The sequence below is a fragment of the Octopus bimaculoides genome, chromosome 23 (assembly GCF_046866305.1).
Source record: "Octopus bimaculoides isolate indiv1 chromosome 23, ASM4686630v1, whole genome shotgun sequence".
Taxonomy (NCBI): Eukaryota; Metazoa; Mollusca; class Cephalopoda; order Octopoda; family Octopodidae; genus Octopus; species Octopus bimaculoides.
This window is the reverse complement of record NC_142950.1, coordinates 33,704,975-33,728,329: the sequence shown is the minus strand read 5'-3', so window position 1 is coordinate 33,728,329 and position 23,355 is coordinate 33,704,975. Positions and strand designations below refer to the sequence as shown.

The window sequence follows — 23,355 nt, the reverse complement described above, 5'->3', positions numbered from 1 at the left end:
TTCTTGTCAAGAGAATCCAGAGTGTAATCAATGACAGAACACACTTGTGTGTATGTATATGCATGTGGAAGTCCTTGTGTTTATACCCCACCACTACTTGACAACCAGTCTAGGTTTGTTTATGTCTCTCCAACTGAGTGGTGTTGTGAAAAGGACTGACAGAATAAGGAGCAGACTTAAAAAGAAGCCCTGGGGTTGATTTGTTCAACTAAACCCTTCAAGGCAGAAACCCCAGCATGGCCACAGTCAATGATTGAAACAAGTAAAAAAAATGAAAAAAAAAAATGTACACACGTCCAAACACCATTTATATAGTATGCCATGCATGCACACACACACACACACCACACATACAAACTGCTTTGTATTATTTTGGGTTGGGTTAGATTGGATAATATTAGATTAGGTTAATAGGTTAAACAGATAATCAGGAAGACAGCTAGGCAATGGATAAGCTGTTGTATCAATAGATAGGTTTGATCAGAGAAATGTGATATTTTCTTTACTATTTACCAGTCTTCGATCCACTTATAACGAATGTAGTTCACTCTGTTAGTAAAACTGGGACAGTGATTCTGCAGGTCACTTTGAGTTGTGATAGTTGTTGTTTTGTCATAAACCAAAGAATTTGAGAGAAAAAAATGCAATGCTTAGGATTGGAACACATCTGATTGTAGATTTTGGTGACCTGGAGACTAAAAATATCTGTAATACGAATCTTGTTTAAGGGAGGCTTCTATGCAACTGCCAGTCTTAACAGAAATAGCTGTCCCTTGACCCATTTTGTTACCAAATCTCTGTTGAAATAAAACAGTGAGCTGGCAGAATCGTTAGCATGATGGACAAAATGCTTAGTGGCATTACGTCCTGCTTTAAGTTCTGAATTAACAGTTGTCAAGCTTGTAGCAGTGGAGGCCTCTGGTCTTCATCAACGCCCCCCCCCCCCCCCCAGACGACATCTCAGCTCATTGCTATCAAAGCAGAGATGGCTATCTGAAAGTGTAAGCCCCATGAGTTGGAGTGACTGTTCCGTTCCAGTGCATATCCCTCGCCATCCTCTGGAGTAACACCTTTTCCATTTTTTGTCTGCTGGGACCATGAAGCAAACTGACAAGTCTTACATCTCTTAAATATAATGTCTATTAGCTCGACATTCTCACCCTGCAATTATCCACTTCACCATTAATACAATATGTAGAGCATAATACAGGCAGAGAAATGGCCCTTCCCTAACTGAGCCATTCATGATACACTCATTCTACAAAGAGAACCAAGTGACCCATTAAGGACACTAAGAAAAAGAAGCTACAACAGTTATTGTTTTATATACTAAATACAAGAAATAATAGAGTGCAGTATCTTTATTATTAGGTTATATAAGCTTGCATGTTTTATTTCACCATTAATGGATCATACATAGAAGCTCTGAATTATTTACTAATAGTGAAAGAAAGCTTGCACGTTTGTGGTTGAAATATTAATAGAAAATGTGTGTGTGTGAGTGTGTGCGCGCATATATGTGTGTGCATGTAATGTGTGTATTTGAATGTACGTATGTATGTATGTATGAATGTATGTGATTGTGTATGTGTGCATGTGATTGCTGGCCATCTTGCTTCAGCTTGTCACTAGGTACTAATCATGGAGACTCAGTGAGGGGTATCTGTGTTGTACAGGTGCATATCACCATAAATCCAACAATGTACGGATGTCTCTTTGTGGTGACCCCATTTTTCATTCCATCTATTGAAAGTCCTACGGCAATGGAAGAGTGGCAGCATGTGTGTTGGCCTAACGAGCTGGAAGTGCACAGTAAGTGACAACTTCCGTCTGTCACCTCTGCTTCAAACCATGCAAATCTGTAACAGGACCGAATAAGTCCCGCTGAGAGGCCATGGGTGAAAAGTCAGAAATGTCTTTGACAACAAGGGAACACAAAGACAGCAATCATCTGTGAAGAAGGAGCAATCATTATGTGTGTGTGTGTGTGTACACATATGTACATATGTCCCATGAAATAGCAACTGTATACAGCATCCTCCCTCCTAGACCATGTGATTCCAGGTGTGTAAGTCAATTTCAGGTCTGAAAAGCTATATGCCAGTACATGAAGATCATATCCCTCAAAGTGGGCCCAATGAATTCAGTGGAAGTTAGAACTGCCACCTGTCCCCTATGTTTCAAACCTTGCTGTTCAGCAGCAGGACTGAACAGTGATCTGGGGGTTCATGGATGGAAAGTCAGAAATGTCACTGACAACAAGGAAACGCAGAGAGATGGCAAACATCTGTGAAGATGGAGCAATCACTGTGTGTGTGTGTGTGTGTGCACGCATGCACTTGTATTCCACTCAAAAGGCAGGAATACTAACATCTTCAGTTCTACTAAATTTACTCATTGCGAAGCAGCAGTTGATCAAATTTTGACAATACATTACTCAATGCTTAAGTGTCTCACTAAGTTCAGGTAAATATAAGGTAAAAGACATACTATCCAGAGAATTCTTGTTATCAGTGTCACAGTATTGTTCTTTATAAGAAGCTTCGCATTTATTTTCAGCGCCACCAAATACCATCTTGTGAAGCAAGTGTTACTACAAAAATAATAAATCACTGCAAATTTTAATATAAATATTAAATATCATAAACCTCACATAAATACTAAAACCCATAATATTAAAATTAGTTTTTCTTATGTAAATTCACTGAACATATAATAATATTTAATGCCATTGCTAAAATGCTAAACTACTAGATACTAAATTTTATTCTTGTGAAATTGTATTACTCATTTTTTTTTTTGTACCACGACACAAAACGTATATTGTCACCAATTTTTTTACAAAAACCATTATAGAAGACTATAGAATATTAGAGAAAATAATCAAATAATTCTTACAAATAGGAACTTTCTCTTCTGGATTATTAGATTTGAATAATTATGTATTCTAGATTAACATGAAACTATGAAACTATTAGGTAGCTCAAATTATAAAAATAGTTACTATAAAAATAATAGTGAACTATGTTAAACTAAGCAATTTGGGTACAAATATATGTGTTTACTTATATATACATATTTATACATATATACATATTTATATATGTATATCATATTTTATATTATATATCATATTTAGAGTATATAATATATATATATATATATATATATATTTATTATATACTCTAAATATGATAATATAATATAATATAGAAAACATATAATACATATATTATAGACACTATATATAATATATTATATAAAGAGAAATAGAGGGAGATAGATAGAGAGTGAGAGAGGAGGGGAGAGAGAGATAACAACAATTAAACTGCTGTTTCGTGCTGTCGTACGTAATTCGAAGTCTAGGTTGGTGCTTTTTGACACAACTAAAATCTTTTTTAATGCGTTCATAGCAATTATTAACACCCATATAACTTTGAGCACTACAGTAAATTTGTAATAGTGTCAAAAAGCAATAAGGCGACAGTTGGAGAGGCAATACAGCATCTGTGTGCATGTATATATATGTATATATATATATATATATATATATATATATATATATATATATATATATATATATATGGGGTATAAGAAGAGAGGAATAGCAGAGCAGGGGCTTAAGGGATTGCTGCTGTAATGATAAAAGCTTCAAAATGGGCTTTTGTATCATGTGTAGCTGGTGAGATTATGCAGGAAGCTATTACCCATTCATGACTATTATAGTATCACTAACTGCTATAAAGGTGAAATAACGAGTATTAACTAGTGTATCAGGTATCAAAAGGAAGTGAAAAGTGGCATAGCTGTACTGGTGCAGGAGAAAGCTCGGTTAAAAATATGCTACAGTATATTTATGTAGGTGGGTACAATGTTGTACAAACTGAAGATGATTTTCATAAGCCTGGTGTGATATTTATGAGGGAAATATCTGGTAAGAATAAACATATCTTTACTGCATATGTTGACATGTACATATCGACATATACACACACGTACCACACACACACACACATATATACGTACTTATATATGTGCACATATATATATACATAGACACACAGCAAGCATGGCTGTTAACTGAAAGGTTTACTTCCCAACTTCATGGCCAAGGTTCCATTGTACTGTGAAGTACCTTGCACAAGTCCCTTCTACAGGTCAGTGCTGACCAAAGACTTGTGAGTGGATTTGGTAGACAGAAACTGAAAATGAACCCAGTTGTATCTATACATAACACACACAGGTTAAAGTAGAAAAGGAGAAGCAAACAATTTGGCAAGGACATTTAATTTTAATTTAATTTAGCTACATAATAAAAGGTGGAGATCTCTATCTTTCATTATATAGCTAAATTAAATTAAATTAAAATAAAATATCCTTGTCAAGTCTTGCCATATTGGTTACCTCCCCTTTTCTACTGTAACTTATGCCTTACTGGCTCAAGAGGAAGCCACTTCTAGAGGCTTTAGATAAGGCAGTCACAAAACCTCAACTGCAAGTTGACTTTAGTACTTCCTTTTTTTTCCTTCTTAGGCCTGGTACTTTTGCTGAACCACTGACCAACAACAGGCTTAAGAAGGAAAAAAAAAGGAAGTACTAAAGTCGACTTGTTCCATTAAAACAGTACCCCAGCATGGCCACAGTCCAATGACTAAAACAAGCAAAGGGGAAAATGAAAAGAATCTATTTTCACAACAAACAAGGCTGTAACTAGCTGACATCAGAAAGTCACATCAAAGATGAGGCTTTGCAATATTTACAGGGATAAAATAAAACTAAAAAGATAGAGATGCACTAACAACACAGTGAGATGTCTAACAGCATGATGGCAGGTAGTGGGGAAGCCAGACATTTAGGTGCACTGAGGCTAGTTAACAGTATGAACTGAACATCATAAACTGGTGAGATAGTTGGATTGAAGTGGTAGACGTTCTGTTACCTAGGTAACATGCATAGTTTTGGAGATAGTGCTAATGATAGCATAAAAGCTAGGATTCAAGATTGGCGGTGGAAGTCTAAGCAACTGCTAACTTCTATTGGCAACAACTGATTTATCTTTCAGTAAGAAGATGTGTACGTTCTTTGATGTGTGTGTGTGTGTGTGTGTGTAAGAGTGGGTTGAAACATTGACTGTGAGTGTGGTTCATTAGTTCTTTAAGGATTAGAGAGGAGGAGTTGAGAAGGCAGGTTCATTTGATCTAAAATTGTTGACACTTTGAAAAATTTTCAACATAAATGAGTGGAGGAAACAACTATAGATTTTGTACATAAAATGTATGTATGCAAACAAGTAAATGTATGTATGTATGCAAACGAGTAAAGCTGTACCAAATTTCCTCAGTCACCAAAAAACTAACCACAGAAGGAAGGCTGTTGAAACAGATGCAACAGCAATGGGTGTGCAGCATGGCCACAGCCCAATTAGTAAAAGTGTATATATAATTATATGTGTATAATAAGAGCAACAATTAAACTGCTTTGTATTATTGGGAGTAAAAAAAAAAAAAAAAAAGAATTTAAGAGATTAAGGGAGGTTTGATGAAGATGAGAAAAAAAATCAGCTTATGAAAGCAGTTCTCTAAATCTTCTTAATTTTATATATGCACAGAAACACTATATATGTAACCACATTCACACACACACATATATAAACGTGTGAATATGTATACACCATTTGTGAACTCAAACTATATCAATATTGAAATCTATAGAACACAGTTGTTATAATAAGCATACAAAGTATCTTGATTCCTCTAAACATTAAAAACCTCTCATTGTCATTGTTGTCATCAAGTTCACATCTGTTGCCTCTGACAATGCCCTAAATAGGGCATTATCAACCTCACACTGTCACACATTTATCCTCTTACCGTGTATCCCAAGATCTTACCTGATTACTTTTGATTTTGAGACTTCTTTATCCTGCCTCCGACGCAGTTATTATACTCTACCACCAAAAGGGATTGTGGCAGTTCTTCCCTCCTCACCCACCAATCAGTCATCCGTGTGTATTACACGTCTAAGGAAATACAAATGACTGAAACATGCAACCCAGTAAGAGAAGCTTCTAAATCAACATTTTTATCTTCTATTTTTTACTTGTTTCAGTCATTGGATTGCGGCCATGCTGGGGCATCCCTTTGAAGGGTTTAGCCCAGGCCTGGCCAACTCTGATTACATTGCGGGCCACTTTAATGACAGAGAGTCTTTTGAGGGCTGCTTGTATACTGACAGAATTGAAAGCCTTTTGCTTTCTCATGCTATTATTACAATAATAAATAAATGATCGTTGATTCAACATGAAATATTATCGTTGCAATAACAGTAGTATCTTTCATTTTTACTTTTCATTAGAATCTTTAATTTTTGATAAAATTTTGAAAATGTTTGTTTAAATAAACCCATTTCAAGAAAGTATCAAGTGGGCCATGAGAATTTTCATTCCCAGTACCCACTAAAATGAAGATAAGCATCCCAAACCAGGGGGTGGAGGAGAAAAAAAACCCAATTCTTCATCATTATTCAGCCAGCCAGAAACAACAATTATATTTCCTCAAATTGCATGCAAGCATTCTAAAAATAGAAAGGATACACCAGATAATGTAGTCCAGAATATACTATGCTTGAATAAAAGACAGGCTGGTCAAGGCTAAAATGCAGACCGCAGGCTAAGCAATTTCAACTCTATCAATCTCTGAGTTATAATTTATACATAATTTCCAATCAATGTGATATTAATCCCTTGACAGACATCATGCAACAATATTTGAAACTAGAAGAACTTTCTCAGTGGACAAGACAGTTCATTGATCTTTTATTTATACATACATACATATTTTTATATATATATATATATATATATATATATATATACATATATATATACACACACACACACACGGATATATATAACCCCATCATCATTTAACGTCCGTGTTCCATGCTAGCATGGGTGGGGTGGTACCACAACCAAAGTTAGTGTGTTTACATCCCTGTAACTTAGTGGTTTAGCAAAAGAAACCAATAGGATGAGTACTAGGCTAACAAAGAATAAGTCCTGGGGTCGATTTGTTCAACTAAAGGCGGTGCTCCAGCATGGCTGCAGTCAAATGACTGAAACAAATAAAAGAATAAAAAAATACAGGGTGCTTCTTTCAGTTTCCTTCTACCAAATCCACTCACAAGGCTTTGGTCGGCCTGAGGCAATAGTAAAAGACCCTTGCCCAAGGTGCCACACAGCGGTCTGAACACAGAACCATGTGGTTGGCAAGCTGCTTAACACACAGCCACACCTAGCTATGTTTCCATAGTATTAACCAGATGAGAGGTAACCTCACACCTAGATATGATAGTGTGACAGAGGTAGCTTTTTCCTTAATGCAAGAACAACAAATCCCTTGTCAACTTTATCATATTACAAGTCTAAAGAGAGAGAAACCTCTAAATTGGATTGTGTGTGTGTGTGTGGGGGGGGATATTAGTACCAGGAGTCAACTGCAAGCACACAAGAAGCTGTGATGCATCTGTTCTGAAAATAAAATAATGAAGCTTTGATTTCACAGATTCATAAGTATAACTAATATTAAATTACCGTTTTAGTCTTCACGCTTAATCTGAAGGGGGTGTTTGGGGATAAGGGTGTGTCTTGTTTTTGTTTTGTCTTTGGTTTGTTTGTTTTTTGTTATGTCATATGGGTTTCCAAAGAGATAATAGCTAAACCTCTTTCAAACTGCACTCTTCTCTCATATGTACATACTGTATTTTCTGATATACAAGTTGAAATTTTCAAGCCAAATTTTATACCATAAAAAAAGTCAACTTATACCCCAAGACCAAAAATTTCCATGTGAAATGCAGCAGGATTTGCAAAGATAGTGATGATGTTTAAATATTTACATTACGTACTACACCAGCTTTTATGCCAGAAAATACAGTAAACTCTTGGCCATAGACTCTGGAACACTTGTAACAGGATATATGGCTCTGACCAATCAGCTGGTTTCTTTAATATCCTAGGAACTTAGGCATTCGATCTCTCATTGACGAAAATAACTTGTCATTATCTAAACAATACAATGAACTATAAGATGATCAAATGAAGATGAAGTAAATGTCACACATATGAAAAAATATCAATACTATGAAATATATTAATTAGTTCAACTCATTGCAGCATGAAATAAGTGGACAAAAAAAAACAACAAAAAAAAAAACAATGATGATGATAATATATTTTTTGAGATCCTAAAATACTTCAGTTTTAAATAAATTCAGTCTGACATATTTACAAAGATGTATTTCACCATCATCGTCGTCATCATTTTAACATCCACTTTTCCATGCATGCATGGGCCGGATGCAATTTGTTGAGGAAAATTTGCTACAGCCAGATGCCCTTCCTGTTATCAACCGTCACCTGTTTCCAAGCAAGGTAATGTCTCCATGGTCAGACTTGTGTCCTTGCAGTAGATTGGAAATGAATAACACTGTCTGTATGAGAGTGACAATAATTTTACAACGATAACATGATGTCAAGATATATATATATATATATATATATATATATATATATATATATATATAATGCATGTGTACATATTTTAGGGCTGTCTAGAAACAGGAAGAAGAAACAACTCTTAGATTATTACAGTTGGAAGTAGCAGACCAAAACATCAAATCATCCTCAGACAGGAGACCTGAATAAATTCAGTTTATTCAACAGGCTTCCACAGGGTCAAACTTTAGCTAAAGTAGAAGAAACTTCTCCAAGATGCTTGCACAATGGCTATCACACCCAGAACCACAGATTCCAATTCAATCTTCTTCACCACATGGCCATACATGTATTCAGTTTAGCAACTACACTCTCGGAGTGGTTGGCGTTAGGAAAGGTATCCAGCTGTAGAAACTCTGCCAAATCAGATTGGAGCCTGGTGTAGCCATCCGGTTGCGCCAGTCCTCAGTCAAATCGTCCAACCCATGCTAGCATGGAAAGCGGACGTTAAATGATGATGATGATTGATCAAAACAAATGATAAAACATTAGATGCAGCCTGTGTTCCTGAACTTTTAAGTAGGCTACTTTCTATTGTGTCTCTTTTATAGGGTTGTTGCAGTGTGTCCAGAAACATAATGACTTGAATAAAGAACCACTAATTGTAACAGATAAGCAGCTTTTCTCATTGGTATTCGATATGTTAAATTAATCAAACAAAATAAAGGAAAGGACAGTACATTTTAATCAAGCCATTTAATTTGTTCATCAGATTGGTTAGAAAATAATCTGATGTGAAAAGTATTACATCAGATTCTGATTTAAGTCTTTGAAATATAATGCAAGACCAATATTTATCTACATGGAGATAAATGATTAAGTACTTTAAAAATGACAACACTTAGTGTCTGTTGGGATAATGGCTGGTGTTAAGAACATTAGATCCAGTTGGTAAAAACAAAAGTTCCAGGTACAGACCTTCATCTGTATACTGCAGGAATATCCTTGACTCAGGAATATCGCCTGAAAGATTACTGTAGAGAATACAAGCCAAAGACAATGTCAACAACATATCCAGGATGAGGAAAATAATTTGAAAAACAAACGTGACCAATATTTGAATTTACTCTTCAGATAGAAAAAGCTGAACTATGCTCAAGGGACTTGAAACCCACATCTCCTGTAAACATGAGAGCTGTTCTAACTTACCACTGGACCAAAGCAATCCCTCAAATTTCTCTAAAAACTTCATTCTTATCAGCGAGAATAATTGTCATATTTGGAACAGTGTATCTTGAAGAAGATAAAGCTATAAAAAATACCATGTAAATATTAGGTTGAATACCTGTCAAGTTTACATGACATGTGGGTTCAAGTCTCACAAGCAGCCTTTGACATTTGTCTAGCCAAACATACCATGAATAAATTCCTGGAGTAGGCAGTAGGGTCTAATAAATACATCAACACTGGTTGTCAAGTAGTGGTAGAGACAAGCAGACACACACAAACACACACATAAATATATAATGGGCTTCTTATTTCAGTTTCTGTCTACCAAATCCGCTCACAAGGCTTTTTGGCCAGCCCGAGGCTATAGCAGAAGAGACTTTCCCAAGGTACCACACAGCGGGACTGAACCCAGAACCATACGGTTGGGAAGCAAACTTTCTACCACACAGCTATACCGTTTATTGTATTTTATAGTTTTACTCTATTTCATTTTCTCTCATCTTCCTCCCTATCTATCCTTCTAACAGGTTACTCTATAATCTTACTAATATATATATACACACACACACACATATATATATATACACGCATACATACACTTGCACATGCATACATACATACATACATACATACATACATACTCATTATTACTATTTTAAACTTTCACATGAAACAGAATATCTCTTAAAATTAGCTCAATCACAAAATGCACACATGTACACACATGTATTGTAACACACATACGCACGTGATATAACACACATGTACATACTTACGCTTTTGTAACACACAGATGGTTTAGTTTCTGCCTCCATTTAAATACTATTTTTTGTACTATAGAGGTGAACTCCAGCACATATAATTAATAGCATTATTTACTGGTATTATTATTATTATTATTATTATTACATCTTCTGTTTTTTAGAAATATTTATAGTTTTAACCTGGATAGGTACAGCCTACCTTGTGTAACCAGACAGAATGTCCCTGATACAATGTAGGTAGATACTGGTAGATTAAAAGTGGAGATGTACATATCTATATATGAAGAGGTGCTGAAAAGTTTCGGGCTTAGGAGAATAGAAAATACAGGAGAATCAGTTTATTAGGATTTTATTCAACATGTTCCCCTCTCAAATTCACACACCTATTTTGCAGTGGTTCTTCAGTTTTTCTGAGCCCTGTAAAAGAACTTGGAAGATAGGGCCTCTAACCAGGACTTTTGTGATACCCTTAAAGCTACGAACTTTTCAGCACCCCCTCTCCCCTGTATATGTGTGTGTTTGTTTTTATGTTCAGTTATAATAAAAACAATTTTACATTAATCTGAGGGGTTACTCTATGCTTTTGCAGAGTGCAAATTTGTTCTTAAACAAGAATATTGTTGACAGTGACTTCAAAGTTTTAGCCAGTTAAGTCATCATCAGACTGCCAATGACGGATTAACTGGCCAAAACTTTGTAGTCATTGTCAACTATATTCTTGTTCGTGAACAACACAAACACACACACATAAAGAGAGTATAGTGAACTTGCCATGGGTGAGTGGAAAAACCAATGTTTCAGGCAGAATCCTTCTTCGGAGAAAAATTGAAAGAAAAGAAATTAATGAGAGGCAGCAGAGATCTACATCCTATTTTTATCAATTTTACTTTATAAGCCTTGAGAAAGCAGACCAACACTGGCTTCTTAAAGTCTAAGAAGGCTAGGAAATCTCTAAAGACAGTAAACATTATCTTCACTGATCTCATATAAGAGTTCCATGTCAAAAACTGGACAGCAGTAAAAAGAAAAAGAAAAAAGAAGGAAATGGAAATATAGCTGAAAAGTGAAATTTACCTTCAAGAAACTCTGTTTCTTAAGAGCTGAAAGATGAATGCCATTACTTATGATTCCTACTGTATTTTCTGGCATACAAGTCAGATTTTTCAAACCAAAATTTACAGACAAAGAAAACAAGTCAACTTATACACCAAAACAACTTTGGGGGACTAAAATTTCCATGTGAAATGCAGCAGAATTTGGAAAGATGATGTTTTAATATTTATACTACATGTTTACATTATATGCCATGTTGACTTGTATGTTATAAAATTCTGTATGTATGCATGAGCTAACAAAAGAAAGCCTCTAGATGGTCATTAGGTCTGTTAGAAATAGCCGCTAAATCCCTTTCGAATCATACCCTTCTATCTTAAATACAAACATACCATATTTTCTAGCATACAAGTGGGATTTTTCAAACAAAAAATTTACAGCCAAAAGAAAAGTAAGTTGACTTATACACCACGACAACTTTGGTGGGAGCCAAAAATTCCATGTGAAATGCAACAGGATCTAGAAAAAGAGTGACAATGTTTGAATGCTTAAACTATATGATTACACTACATGCTATGTCAACTTGTATGTTAGAAAATATGGTAATCATCCAATCTGAGCTGTAAAAATATCCCCTAATTTTCGTCAGTGAACATCTTTCAAACACTTAGAAAAATGATAAAATGATTGGCCAAATTAGTAATCTTGGCAAATGTTCAATTGTACGGTAGTGATTTGGTAAAATCCAGAATTGGAGGAAAGTGGTAAGAATCAGTATCAGGAGAACAATAATGAAATGCAAAATTAGTTTCTAGGTGTTAGTTTGTAGATATTTACACAAGACAGGAGTAACCTGTGGTTCGCAGGCTGTTTGCAGCCCACGAGGCTTTCTGAATGGCACACCAAACGAAAAATTACCTTGAATTCTTTTTTTAATAATGCAGCCTTCTGACGATGAGCCATGTCTAATGTGACCTGCTTCTCAGAAAGTGTTGCCCAGGACTGATTCACACTTTTCAAGACGACCAAACTCACCGACACAAATCGATTTTATAAACTGGCACTCTGCTGGTTATGACAAGTGTTCCAGTTGATCCAATGAACAGAATAACCTGCTCGAGAAATTAATGTGCAACTGGCTGAGTACTCCACAGATACAAGTATCCTTAATGTAGTCCTCAGGGAGATTTAGTATCACACACCAAATGTGATAAGGCTGGCCCCTTTGAAATACAGGTACTACTCATTTTTGCCAACTGTGTGGACTGGAGTGGCAGAAATAAAAGTGCTTTGCTCAAGGACACAATGTGCCACTGAAAATCAAACTCATGACCTTACAACAGTGACCTGTAAGTTTAAATTGATTTTATATTGATTGCTTGGTTCCTAACAAAAATCAATGAATGTAAAGTATAACCATTTCTACTTCAAGTCTAGTAAGCTATATGCAATCACTATCGTTGTTTTAATGTCCACTTCCATGCTTGCAAATTGAGGTAAATTGTCTACAGCTGGATAGCTTTCCTGTCACCAACCCTCACATGTTTCCAAGTGAGGTCAATATTTCCTCATGGTCAGACGGGTTTCCACAGAATACTGGAAATGAATGAACCTGAAACCACTTTCGGTTGAAAATTCAGTGTTAATTTATCTTCCAAACACTAACTTAATAATGACAAAAATTATTTTATTAAATTCTTCATTATTTTCAAAATCAAATAGATTGTTACCTGTTGCTACACTGCTGGTAAGAATATTTGTTAATCATGCAAACTGTTCAAAGCGAAATCTTTTTTTAAAGTTTGTGTTGCATTGTCTATATGTTGAAAGACACACACACACACATACAACCCCCAAAAATAACTATATGTATTAAATATACACAGATAGTCCTTCTTTGAAGTCTGTGTTGACAGACTTGCATTCAAAATTACTGTCTTTTTGACCAAAATTTGTAAGTTACTAAGGTGACAACACTACCTATATATCTATCTTTCACACACTCTCTCTCGCTCTCTCTCTCTCTCACTCACTGTATTACTCTCTCAATTTTTTATCCTCCCCTTCCTCTCTCTACACACAGATGTTGCTATGGACAAACAGATAGAGATTAGCTTCTCTTTTATAATTAAAGACTGAAACAAAGACAGTGTATTTTAACAGAAATATGGTAGCAAAAGGGTTAATGTTGACTGTGACTCAGTGCTAAGCTAAAGTTTCAAAGATCTGTTAAAACAAAACTAAGCTATGTGTCTGAAACTGCTACTAAACAATAAACTTACTGTCAGCTCATAGCAATTTTAAACCTTTGCTAGACTAATTTTCCTCAACATGCCTACATTTATCTTCCTGTCTTTCCTATCACACAAATTCACATAACCTATTTAATTGGTTATACTGCATTACTCTGAATATTGAGGTCATTCACACAACTTTGGTTGTGTGACCTATCTAATGGACAAAAGGCTAAATACTAAGTGCAAATAAGTTTCTTAAAAAAAACTGTCCAGGTAAGTTATTACAAGATAATAATTGATATGTTCAGTCTCACTGTGTGCCACCCTGGGTGAATGTCTTCAACTTTAGCCCTGGGCTGACCAAAGACTTGCAAATGGATTTGGCAGACGAAAAGAAGCCCACCAAGTGTGTGTATGTGTGTGTCTTTTACTTGTTAATCATTAGACCATGGCCAAGCTGGGGCACCACCTTGAAGATTTTTTAGTCAAATGAACCAACCTCAGTAATTATTTTTTTAAGCCTGGTACTTGCTGAATTGCTCAAGAGCATGATCTGTCTGGTCCACAGAGTGAAACCATGGTCTTGCGATTGTGTGTACAACACCCTGACCATTAGGCCATCCATGTTTATTTTATTAAAAAAAAAAAAAAAGAAAATGTAGGACACTTTGGATAAAATAGTTCTGAATATACATGACAGGAATTGAAACCTTGTTCTTGCAATTGTGAGTGCAACACCCTAACCACTAGACTATACACTTTCACGTTAATAATAAAACTATCAAATGTATGAATTCATTTTGCCTGATATTTAACCACCTTGAACGAAAACAGATTTCATCACCAACGAATTATTCACAAATAGCTTCCACTATCTATCAACCGATTATTATTACAAATCTCAAGATTCAGAAAATACTTTCTTGAGGTAAACAGAGACAAGATGAAGTTAGCTGTTCACTGCCAAGCATTTTTGTCTGATTGTTTTTACTAAGACTGGACTGTAATTTATGTAGTTCTATACTCAACTACAAATCCAGACTGAATTTTATTGATTGTAACTGTATCTTGCATATAACTGACTCTCTCTTCACCAACATATTCATTAGCATACACGATAGATTTACCCATTTAAACTTTCCTCAAGCTACTATATCACACTTATTATTATATTTAATGAAGTATTGTTACATAAGCCTAGCAGCTTCCGACATCAGTTACAAATAAACAACCACAGCAGTGCCTTCAGTATATTAATATCTCTGAGGACCTTTTAGTTTTCAATTACTTCATTAATTATCTCATTCACAAGTATCTTTAATGACAAATATAGCCAGAGGACGCTTCTACAAGGTCAATTAACCCACTAGAAATGACAACCAAAAATCTCAATCATATTACACCCTATCATCTTAGAAAAGAGGAAAGGAATGTATTCCTGCATGCATTGGGGATAATAATGCAGCCCTTTGGCAGTCAGATTAATTGTCAAATATAATATTTATTTCTTCACATTGTTGAGAATTAATCATGCATTATCTTGTAGCCCTGATGATGTGATTGTCTATTTTTAGAATGACATTGTAGGGCAAGTGTAAGAAGCCAGATCTGGTTAGTCTGAACATAAAACAGGTAGAGTATTTGGGCCAGATATAGCTAGTTTACATGCTAAACACTTAATCATAAGCCAGTTCAATGAGAGCAGACCAGAGACTTAACAACAACAAAACCATTGTGCTAGCCCCAAGACTTTTCTCCAAGGCTGAACAATCAATTCGTCCTCATCTACAGATTGAATGATTTATTGATTGATCTGAGATTATTTCATCATTATATTGATCACCGTTTATATAGTATGGCCCCTCTTCTGCACCAGTCAAAATTCATCATGTGTTGCCTCATGAAAATAAGCAGCTATCTCCCACAAAACCTAGTTGGTAGATGGAAAATGAAAGCTTCACGTATGTGTGTGTGTGTGTGTGTGTGTACGTATATATATATATATATATATATATACACACACACACACACACACACAAACTGAGGAGTCTCCATGAAGGAGACAAAAGCGCTTATAAAAAAATTATCCAAAATTCTGACTGCCTCCTTTTTCTTAATACATTAAATTTGAACATCACTTTAAAATATACATATATATACATATATATACACACACACACACACACACACATACATACATATATACACGACAGGCTTCTTTCAGTTTCCATCTACCGACTAGGATACGTGGAGAATAGCTGCATATTTATACACACACATACATATATATCTATCTGTGTGTGTGTGCCTATGTTTATGCTTGTACCCCACCACAACTTCACGACCAATGTTGATTTGCTGTTTTACATCCCAGCAACTTAGCAGTTCAGCAAAAAAGGTCCGATAGAATAAGTATGATGCTTAAAAAAAAATAAAAAAATAAGTGCTGATTTCTCCAACTAAACCATTCAAGGTAGTGCACCAGTATGGCCACAGTTTGATAACTGGAACAACTAAAAAATAAAAAATATATCTGCCAATCAAGCAGATAGTGTCTCTACATTGCTGCTCGTTATCTTTTTTGTGAGATTGACCATCTTGAGATCATCCCATGTCTTTCTAGGTCTGGCTCTTCCATTATTATTTGTCTTTATGTTTGCTTTCCACATTGGCATACATTGGATTGGGTTGCCATCATTGGACTCTGCACATATTTGAAGGTAATGCTCACCTAGATGATTCAGAGCATCTCATTTCACTTGCATTTCATTTTTGGCTTGGTTTCTACAACTAGATACCCTTCCTAACACCAACCCCTATATCAAGTGTACTGGGAGCCCTTTCTCTTGACACTAGCTTCACTACTGCTAGAGACAGGGCCATCACAATCTCGCACTTTACAGAACAGGTATAAGACGCTTCTCATCTCCATTGCTAGAAAACCAGTCACATCCTCAACACAAGAGAAGGAACCACAAAACTGTTATTGTAGTATATTTTAAGACTTTAATTATGTGCTGTTCATTCAAAGAGAGAGACAGACAGCCAGACTAACCTGTCACATATCTCCTAGGAATATGAAAGATGATTTAATCTGCATAAAAAGCAAGAGGGTGCCAGATCGATCTAGTTCGGTCCAAACCAAAAGTTCACCTGCCGTCTCACTCTGTCTCAGTATGATCCGTATATTAAGGATTCAATTAATCCTTAATATGTAGGTCATACTGAAACAGAGTGAAGCAACAGATAAACTATTGGTTGGGACTTAAATAGATTGATGGGGTACTCTATTCCTTTCGTTTAACCCTAGTCAGCCTGGTAGAGCAGATTTGTGATTTGAACATGCCATTTGTTTCGGGCATAGTTTTTATCTATGACTACATTATTTGTACCCATCCTCTTTATAAATCGGTAGAGAGCAGCAATATGAGGAAAATCGAAAGACTACATCGAGGCTTCCTTGTCGACGAGGTGGCGGAAAATGTCCGGCGCAGAAACCACAAAGCGCTTGTAAGAGATTTCAGCTCATGACCTATTAGTAAATAGTTAACATACTTTCCTACAAAGCCAGTAAACAAATACAAGTGGAAAAGGATTCTTCTTGTTGCTGCTGCTGTTAGTATCTTATCTGTCCTAGGTCAAGAAGGCTTCGATCAAAGACGTTGCAGCCGAGGCCAACGCGTCTCTCGGTATATCGACGATGACTACTACTACGTTTGAACACGATATGATGTATTGGAAGGAAATCCGGCTTCTATTTCTAGCAGGCTGAACGAACGCGTTATAGGCCGTTAGCGCTGTCTCTAGGGGACAGAAAAGGGGATAATAAAGTGATACCTTCGAATGGGAATGGCGACTGTTTGAAAGAACATGTATGCGGTCGCTTAACCTACTAGAATGGAAACGCCCTTAAATGCATCTTACTGTCTTAAAGAAAAGACACTACAATGAACAATGTGGTGCATGAGTGCTGGATACCAGAAAAATAATAAAAAGAAGGTCGAAATTGTCATGCCGGAACGTCTCTGTGACTATCCCTATTCAAGTAGTAACAACTGTTGTTTGTTCGAGCAAAAATGCACCACTCAAAGCGAATGATGATTCTTGTTTGGGGTTGTACTTTAATAACAAATAGATTAATGACTTAGATTAATGACTTAAATAAAATGACAAGTCTCCGTGTGATCTTATATTACACACTAAACGTAGAAATATATATTTATTAACGAGAGGAACCGTTAGAAAATATACACACATATACATTATGTAAGCAACGAGAAGAAAGTTGCTGTGGAAAGTGTAGCATTAATGCGGAGAATACAATAGCGCGTTTATGGCAGACGGTGACGAGAGTTTCAAAAAGTTATTTGTAGCCGACAGTGGCGTGTTTAGTATAAAAATAGATCTATACATGCAGCTGTATTTCTTAACTATTAAGAATAACAACAACCATAATAATAATGATAATAATAAAAGCATCAGGTTTTCTTCCTCTTAATGTTGTATCGTCTGATTCATCATGAATTCTCAGAAAATGGATGCTTTTTTATTTATTTATTTCGTTTTGGGGATCATGTTTAATTTCTTTTAACCAATTTTCAAGTTATTTCAAATTTTCAACAGATTTTTATTTTTTATAAATTTTCTCCACTGATGAAACTTTTTTTTACCATTAATTTCTAGGTAAAATGAATCCGATTTTCGTCATCAGCATGCAAAACTTTTTTTTTTTAATTTTATATATAATCTGGTAAACTTTAATACTTCATGAGGCAGGAATGAATAAATTTAACGAGATCCCATTTCTGTAATAAAATTTTTTAATAATTCAATAATTTTAGAGAAATTACTGGAAACAGTTTATCAATATTAATATACAACCAAAGAGTTTTATCATGACTTCATAGTTTCAATAACTACCAAGAACATTTTAAAAATAAGTTCTGTAATTCAAAAAATGGGTTGGGTTCTTTACGAGAAATCTTTTTTTTTACAAATTCCGATAAATCGTATACGACAAATTAAATCTAACTTTTCGTGTTGCAGACTAGAGAATCAAGTATGTTTCTCGGTAAAGTGTGCCGGACGCTGAAACAATTCCAAGCCATATTTGTGCTTCCTCACAAAAAAAAAAAAATTACAATACAAGTTCCAGTGGAAACTGCCGGCAGACATTCAAGGCATGCATGCATTCTTCCACGAATGTTAAATCGCATACCTATCTATAAAGAACATTTTACTAAACATTCTACACATATGAAACATAACTTGGTGATTAGTAAACTAAAAAATATCAGTATATATATATATATATATAAAATAGATATAAAACTATTTTTGAATGGTAATGTATGAGTGTGTGTGTATCAACTATAGATATGTAGATGTTACATATACGAATATATATATATATAATTTATTCGTATAATTACACACACATACTTCTATATGCATACATATACATAGATATATGTATACATATATTTTTTTTATATATATACGGACATAGAGCACGTGTTGGTAGCCAGCTGGAAAAGATGTTTTCCTGGAGCTAAGTAGAAACAACGTCCTGTATTGGACTGCCATATTGTGTTGGCAAACAGGCTTTACTATGCGTGTGTGTGTGTGTGTGTGTGTATATATATATATATCCAGTTAAAAGAAAAAACAAAAATGGAGATAAGGAAGTTAACAATTCATCATCATCATCATTTAACATCCGTTGTCCATGCTGGACAGTTTGACTAGGGCTGGTAAGCTGGAAGGCTGCACCAGCCTCCAGTCCGATTTGCCGTGGTCTTCTACGGCTGGATGCCCTTCCTAACGCCAACCACTCCTAGAGTGTAATGGGTGCTTTTACATGCCATTTGTTTGACACTGGTATCTGCCACAACTGCGATTTTGCTCAGCTTGATAGGTCTTCTTCTCAAGCACGACATAAGGCCTTTGGTCTCGGTCATTGCCAATTATTTATTATTAACAAATTGATCATCAACGTTTCTTACAGCTGTTTCAATTAACACTCAATAATTTAATTACAAATTTAGACATTAAATTTGCATTTATGTGACATGAGCATAATTTCATCAGAGAAAAAAGATGTACCTCAAGATGTTATATTTGGACCTATCACTTCATTTCAGCATACACACAAACATACACACATACATCATCATCAAGTATATTTTCCATGATATTGTCCTTGGACACATCGGATCTTATCAAGTAGTCCTACAAATGCCAGCAGAACATGGCCATTAAATTATGTGCGTATGTGTGTCTGTCTGTCAGATTGTCTAATGATGTCTCAGCTAGCTGAAACTTTAAAGTCACTGTCAATGCTATACTTGTTAAAGAATAATAAATCTGCATTCTATAAAAGCATGGAGTAATCCTTCAGATTAATGTAAAATTGTTTTTATAATTGAACATAAAAACAAACATCAAAAGATATATATATATTATATAGTGTCTGTTGATAACAAGTTAGCTTCTCAACCAAATGGTTCTGGGTTCAGTCCCACTATATGGATGTCACCTTGGGCAAACGTCTTCAGTTATGTAGCCTGTCTGACCAAAAGCTTGTGGGCAGATTTGGTAGAGGGAAACTGCAGGAAGCCCATTGTATATATATATGTGTGTGTGTGTATTATTATATTAGCTGGCCCCATGCCATCAAAAATGATGGCTAATTGTAGCATTTTATAGTGTCTTCTACTATAGCCTCGAGCCAACCAAAGCCTTGTGAGTAGATTTGGTAGATGGAAACTGATAGAAGCTTGTTGTATATATATATGTATATGTTTGTCCCCCATCACCACCATCGCTTGACAACCGATGCTAGTATGTTTACATACCAGTAACTTAGCGGTTCAGCAAAAGATGTCGATAGAAAAGTACTGAGATTACAAAGAGTAAGTCCTAGGGTCAATTAGTTCGACTGAAGGTGGTGCTCCAGCATGGTCGCAGTCGAATGACAAACAAGTAAAAGAATTAAAAAAATACATACATACATACATACACACACACACACACACACTAACTCAGTAATTTTCTTTCATTAGTGCTTAGCAATCATTTCTCGTAATTTTTCTGTAGACCAATAGAGAATTCATCAGAATGTTACTGTCTGACAGTATGAAAGCTGGAATATGATTGAAGTATCTATAAAACATGACATTACTATTTAAGCAGTTTTAACAATGTCCAATGTCATTCAAAAATGTCACACATACTCCTTCTTGAAGCAGTCAAGGAAGGTAGAAATCCTGAAATATATGTATTTATTGTTATTATGCACAAGTATGGTGCAGAGATAAAATGTATAATCGCATTTCCTCTGGCTCTTCATGTTCTGGGTTCAAATTCCTCCAAGGTTGACTAAGTACCAGTTGAGCACCAGGGTTCATGTAACCAACTAACCCTTGCCATAAAATTTCGACCTTTGTGCAATATAATACTAGAAAGGATCTTTGTGAGCTGTTGTTATTACTGTTTAGCTTCAAATCAATCTTGATTGATCAGATCAATAACCAAAGATATTCTAACCATGACCACATCATTTTCATGGATCAGTGTGTCCTATTTCTTGAAGACAGTAGGGCAAAGTCTGTTTTGAAAGAGATTTAACTTTTATTTCTAGCAGATTGAGCAACCACGTAGTGTCCTAGTCAGCATGTAATACATGATTATCAACGTGGAACATACACGCATTTGTATAATTATACATGACAAGTGAGTTGTATGTATATGTAAACACACACATATATATATATATACAGGGTGTCCACAATGTCTGGGTACATGGGGATTAACACATACTTTAAGAAATTATTGTTGCTTATATTTAATTGTTTATGTTATGATTTTATTTACTCCATGTACCCAGACCTTGTGGACACCCTGAATAATACATACAACTGCTCCATACAAAAACAGCATCTAAATGCCCTCTGCCTACCCAGCCTGAGACAAATTCTGAATATCAAATAGACCAATAACGAGGTTCCGAACTCACATGCAGAAACCCTGCCTTCACATCTTCCTGCAACAATGATGCCTCCATTGGCTGGGTCGTGTATACCACATGTCAAAAGGGAGGATCCCAAAAGACCTAGTACATGGTAAACTGACCTCCAGCAAGAGAAACACAAGGATGACTTCCATCTTTGTTTCAAAGCTGTTTGCAAGAGTAACATGAAGTCTCGTCTTTACAGGGATGCTAAAAAGTGGGAAGATATTGCTGATGATTGTTTCTCTTGGATGTGGGAACTAAACAAGGGTTGAAAAAGATGAGAGGAGAGGCCGATGATTGCTAATGAAGAAATGCATATTCAAAGTAAATGTAGCACCAAGACATGCATAGCAAACAGAGCCTTCAAGTGTAGACTCTGCAGCTGGGACTACCACTCATATATGGCTCTCTACAATCACAGCAAATGCCATTCTGCCAACAAGGCCAGGATCATAAGATTTTCCAGGTATAGATTCATAGTCTTACAAGTCTAACGGATGCTTCCCTCCATATATACATATATGAGGTATAGTCAAAAAGTATCTGACCTTGATTTTTTTTTTGTGCACAAAATATTAATAATGCATGAGCAAAATCTGCATGGGTATTAGGTGGCTGCATCCTTCCTGAGCATGCACAAAAATTTTCGTGTCTGTAGGTTGCGCCATTTGCCCACAGTGACATGAAGAGTGTGCTGTGGAATTTTTCTTTTTGAGCCAAGATGACCAAGTGCATTGAGCAAAGATACTGCATCAAATTCTGCCAAAAACTTGGTGACACGCAAGCCCCAGACTATCGGGAAGATTCAGAAGGCTTTTGGAGATGATGCTATGGGAAAAAACACAAATAAAGGAGTGGTACAACCAGTTCAAAGATGGCTGCACCTGAGTGGACAGTGAGCCATGTTGTGGCAGACCACTGACTAACAGAAATGACAAAATGATTGCAAAGGTTTGAGGAATAGTCTATGAAGATCGTTCTGTAACTATTGAGGAGATTGTTGCCAAAGTTGGAATCAGCCATGGGTCAGTTCAATCAATTATAACAGAAGATTTGTGCATGAAGAGGGTGTTGGCCAAATTTGTACCAAAGTTGCTGTCTGACCAGCAGAAAGAAAACAGAAAGGAAATCATTGCAATCACCAGTTGCCGTTGATTTTACCGTATTTTCTGGCATACAAATCAATGTGGAATATTCAAAGATCATCACTACCATTCTAATCCTGTTGCATTTCACATGAGATTTTTAATCCTCCAAAATCATCTTCGTGTGTAAGTTGACCTAATTTTATCAACTCTAAATTTTGGTCTGAAAAACTCAAATTGTATGCTGGAAAATAGAGTATCAGATATATATATAAGACAGAAGAGTGCAATTTTAAAGAGATTTAGCTGCTATTTCTAACCGACCGAGTGGCCATGTAAAGGTTTCCTTCATTAGTTCATGCATACATAATTTTCCAGCATACAAGTCAACATAGTATGTAGTGTAAACATGTGTAAAACATTCAAACATCATTATCTTTCCAAATTCTGCTGCATTTCACATAGAATTTTTGGTCCA

General features: G+C 35.6%; 1 protein-coding gene across 2 annotated transcripts in view; it reads right to left on the bottom strand.

The window, feature by feature from the left end:
* LOC106879848 (very long chain fatty acid elongase 2) overlaps positions 1-23,355 on the bottom strand; it is a 54,437-nt gene that overhangs the window by 24,842 nt on the left and 6,240 nt on the right. The window contains exon 2 of one of the 2 annotated variants that reach the window (XM_014929562.3): positions 2,491-2,593. The exons of the other annotated variant lie outside the window; for it this stretch is intronic. Within the exon in view, the coding sequence (XP_014785048.1) occupies positions 2,491-2,575 (85 nt within the window). The 5' untranslated portion in view covers positions 2,576-2,593. The remainder of the gene's footprint in view (positions 1-2,490; positions 2,594-23,355) is intronic. 2 annotated transcript variants of the gene reach the window in all.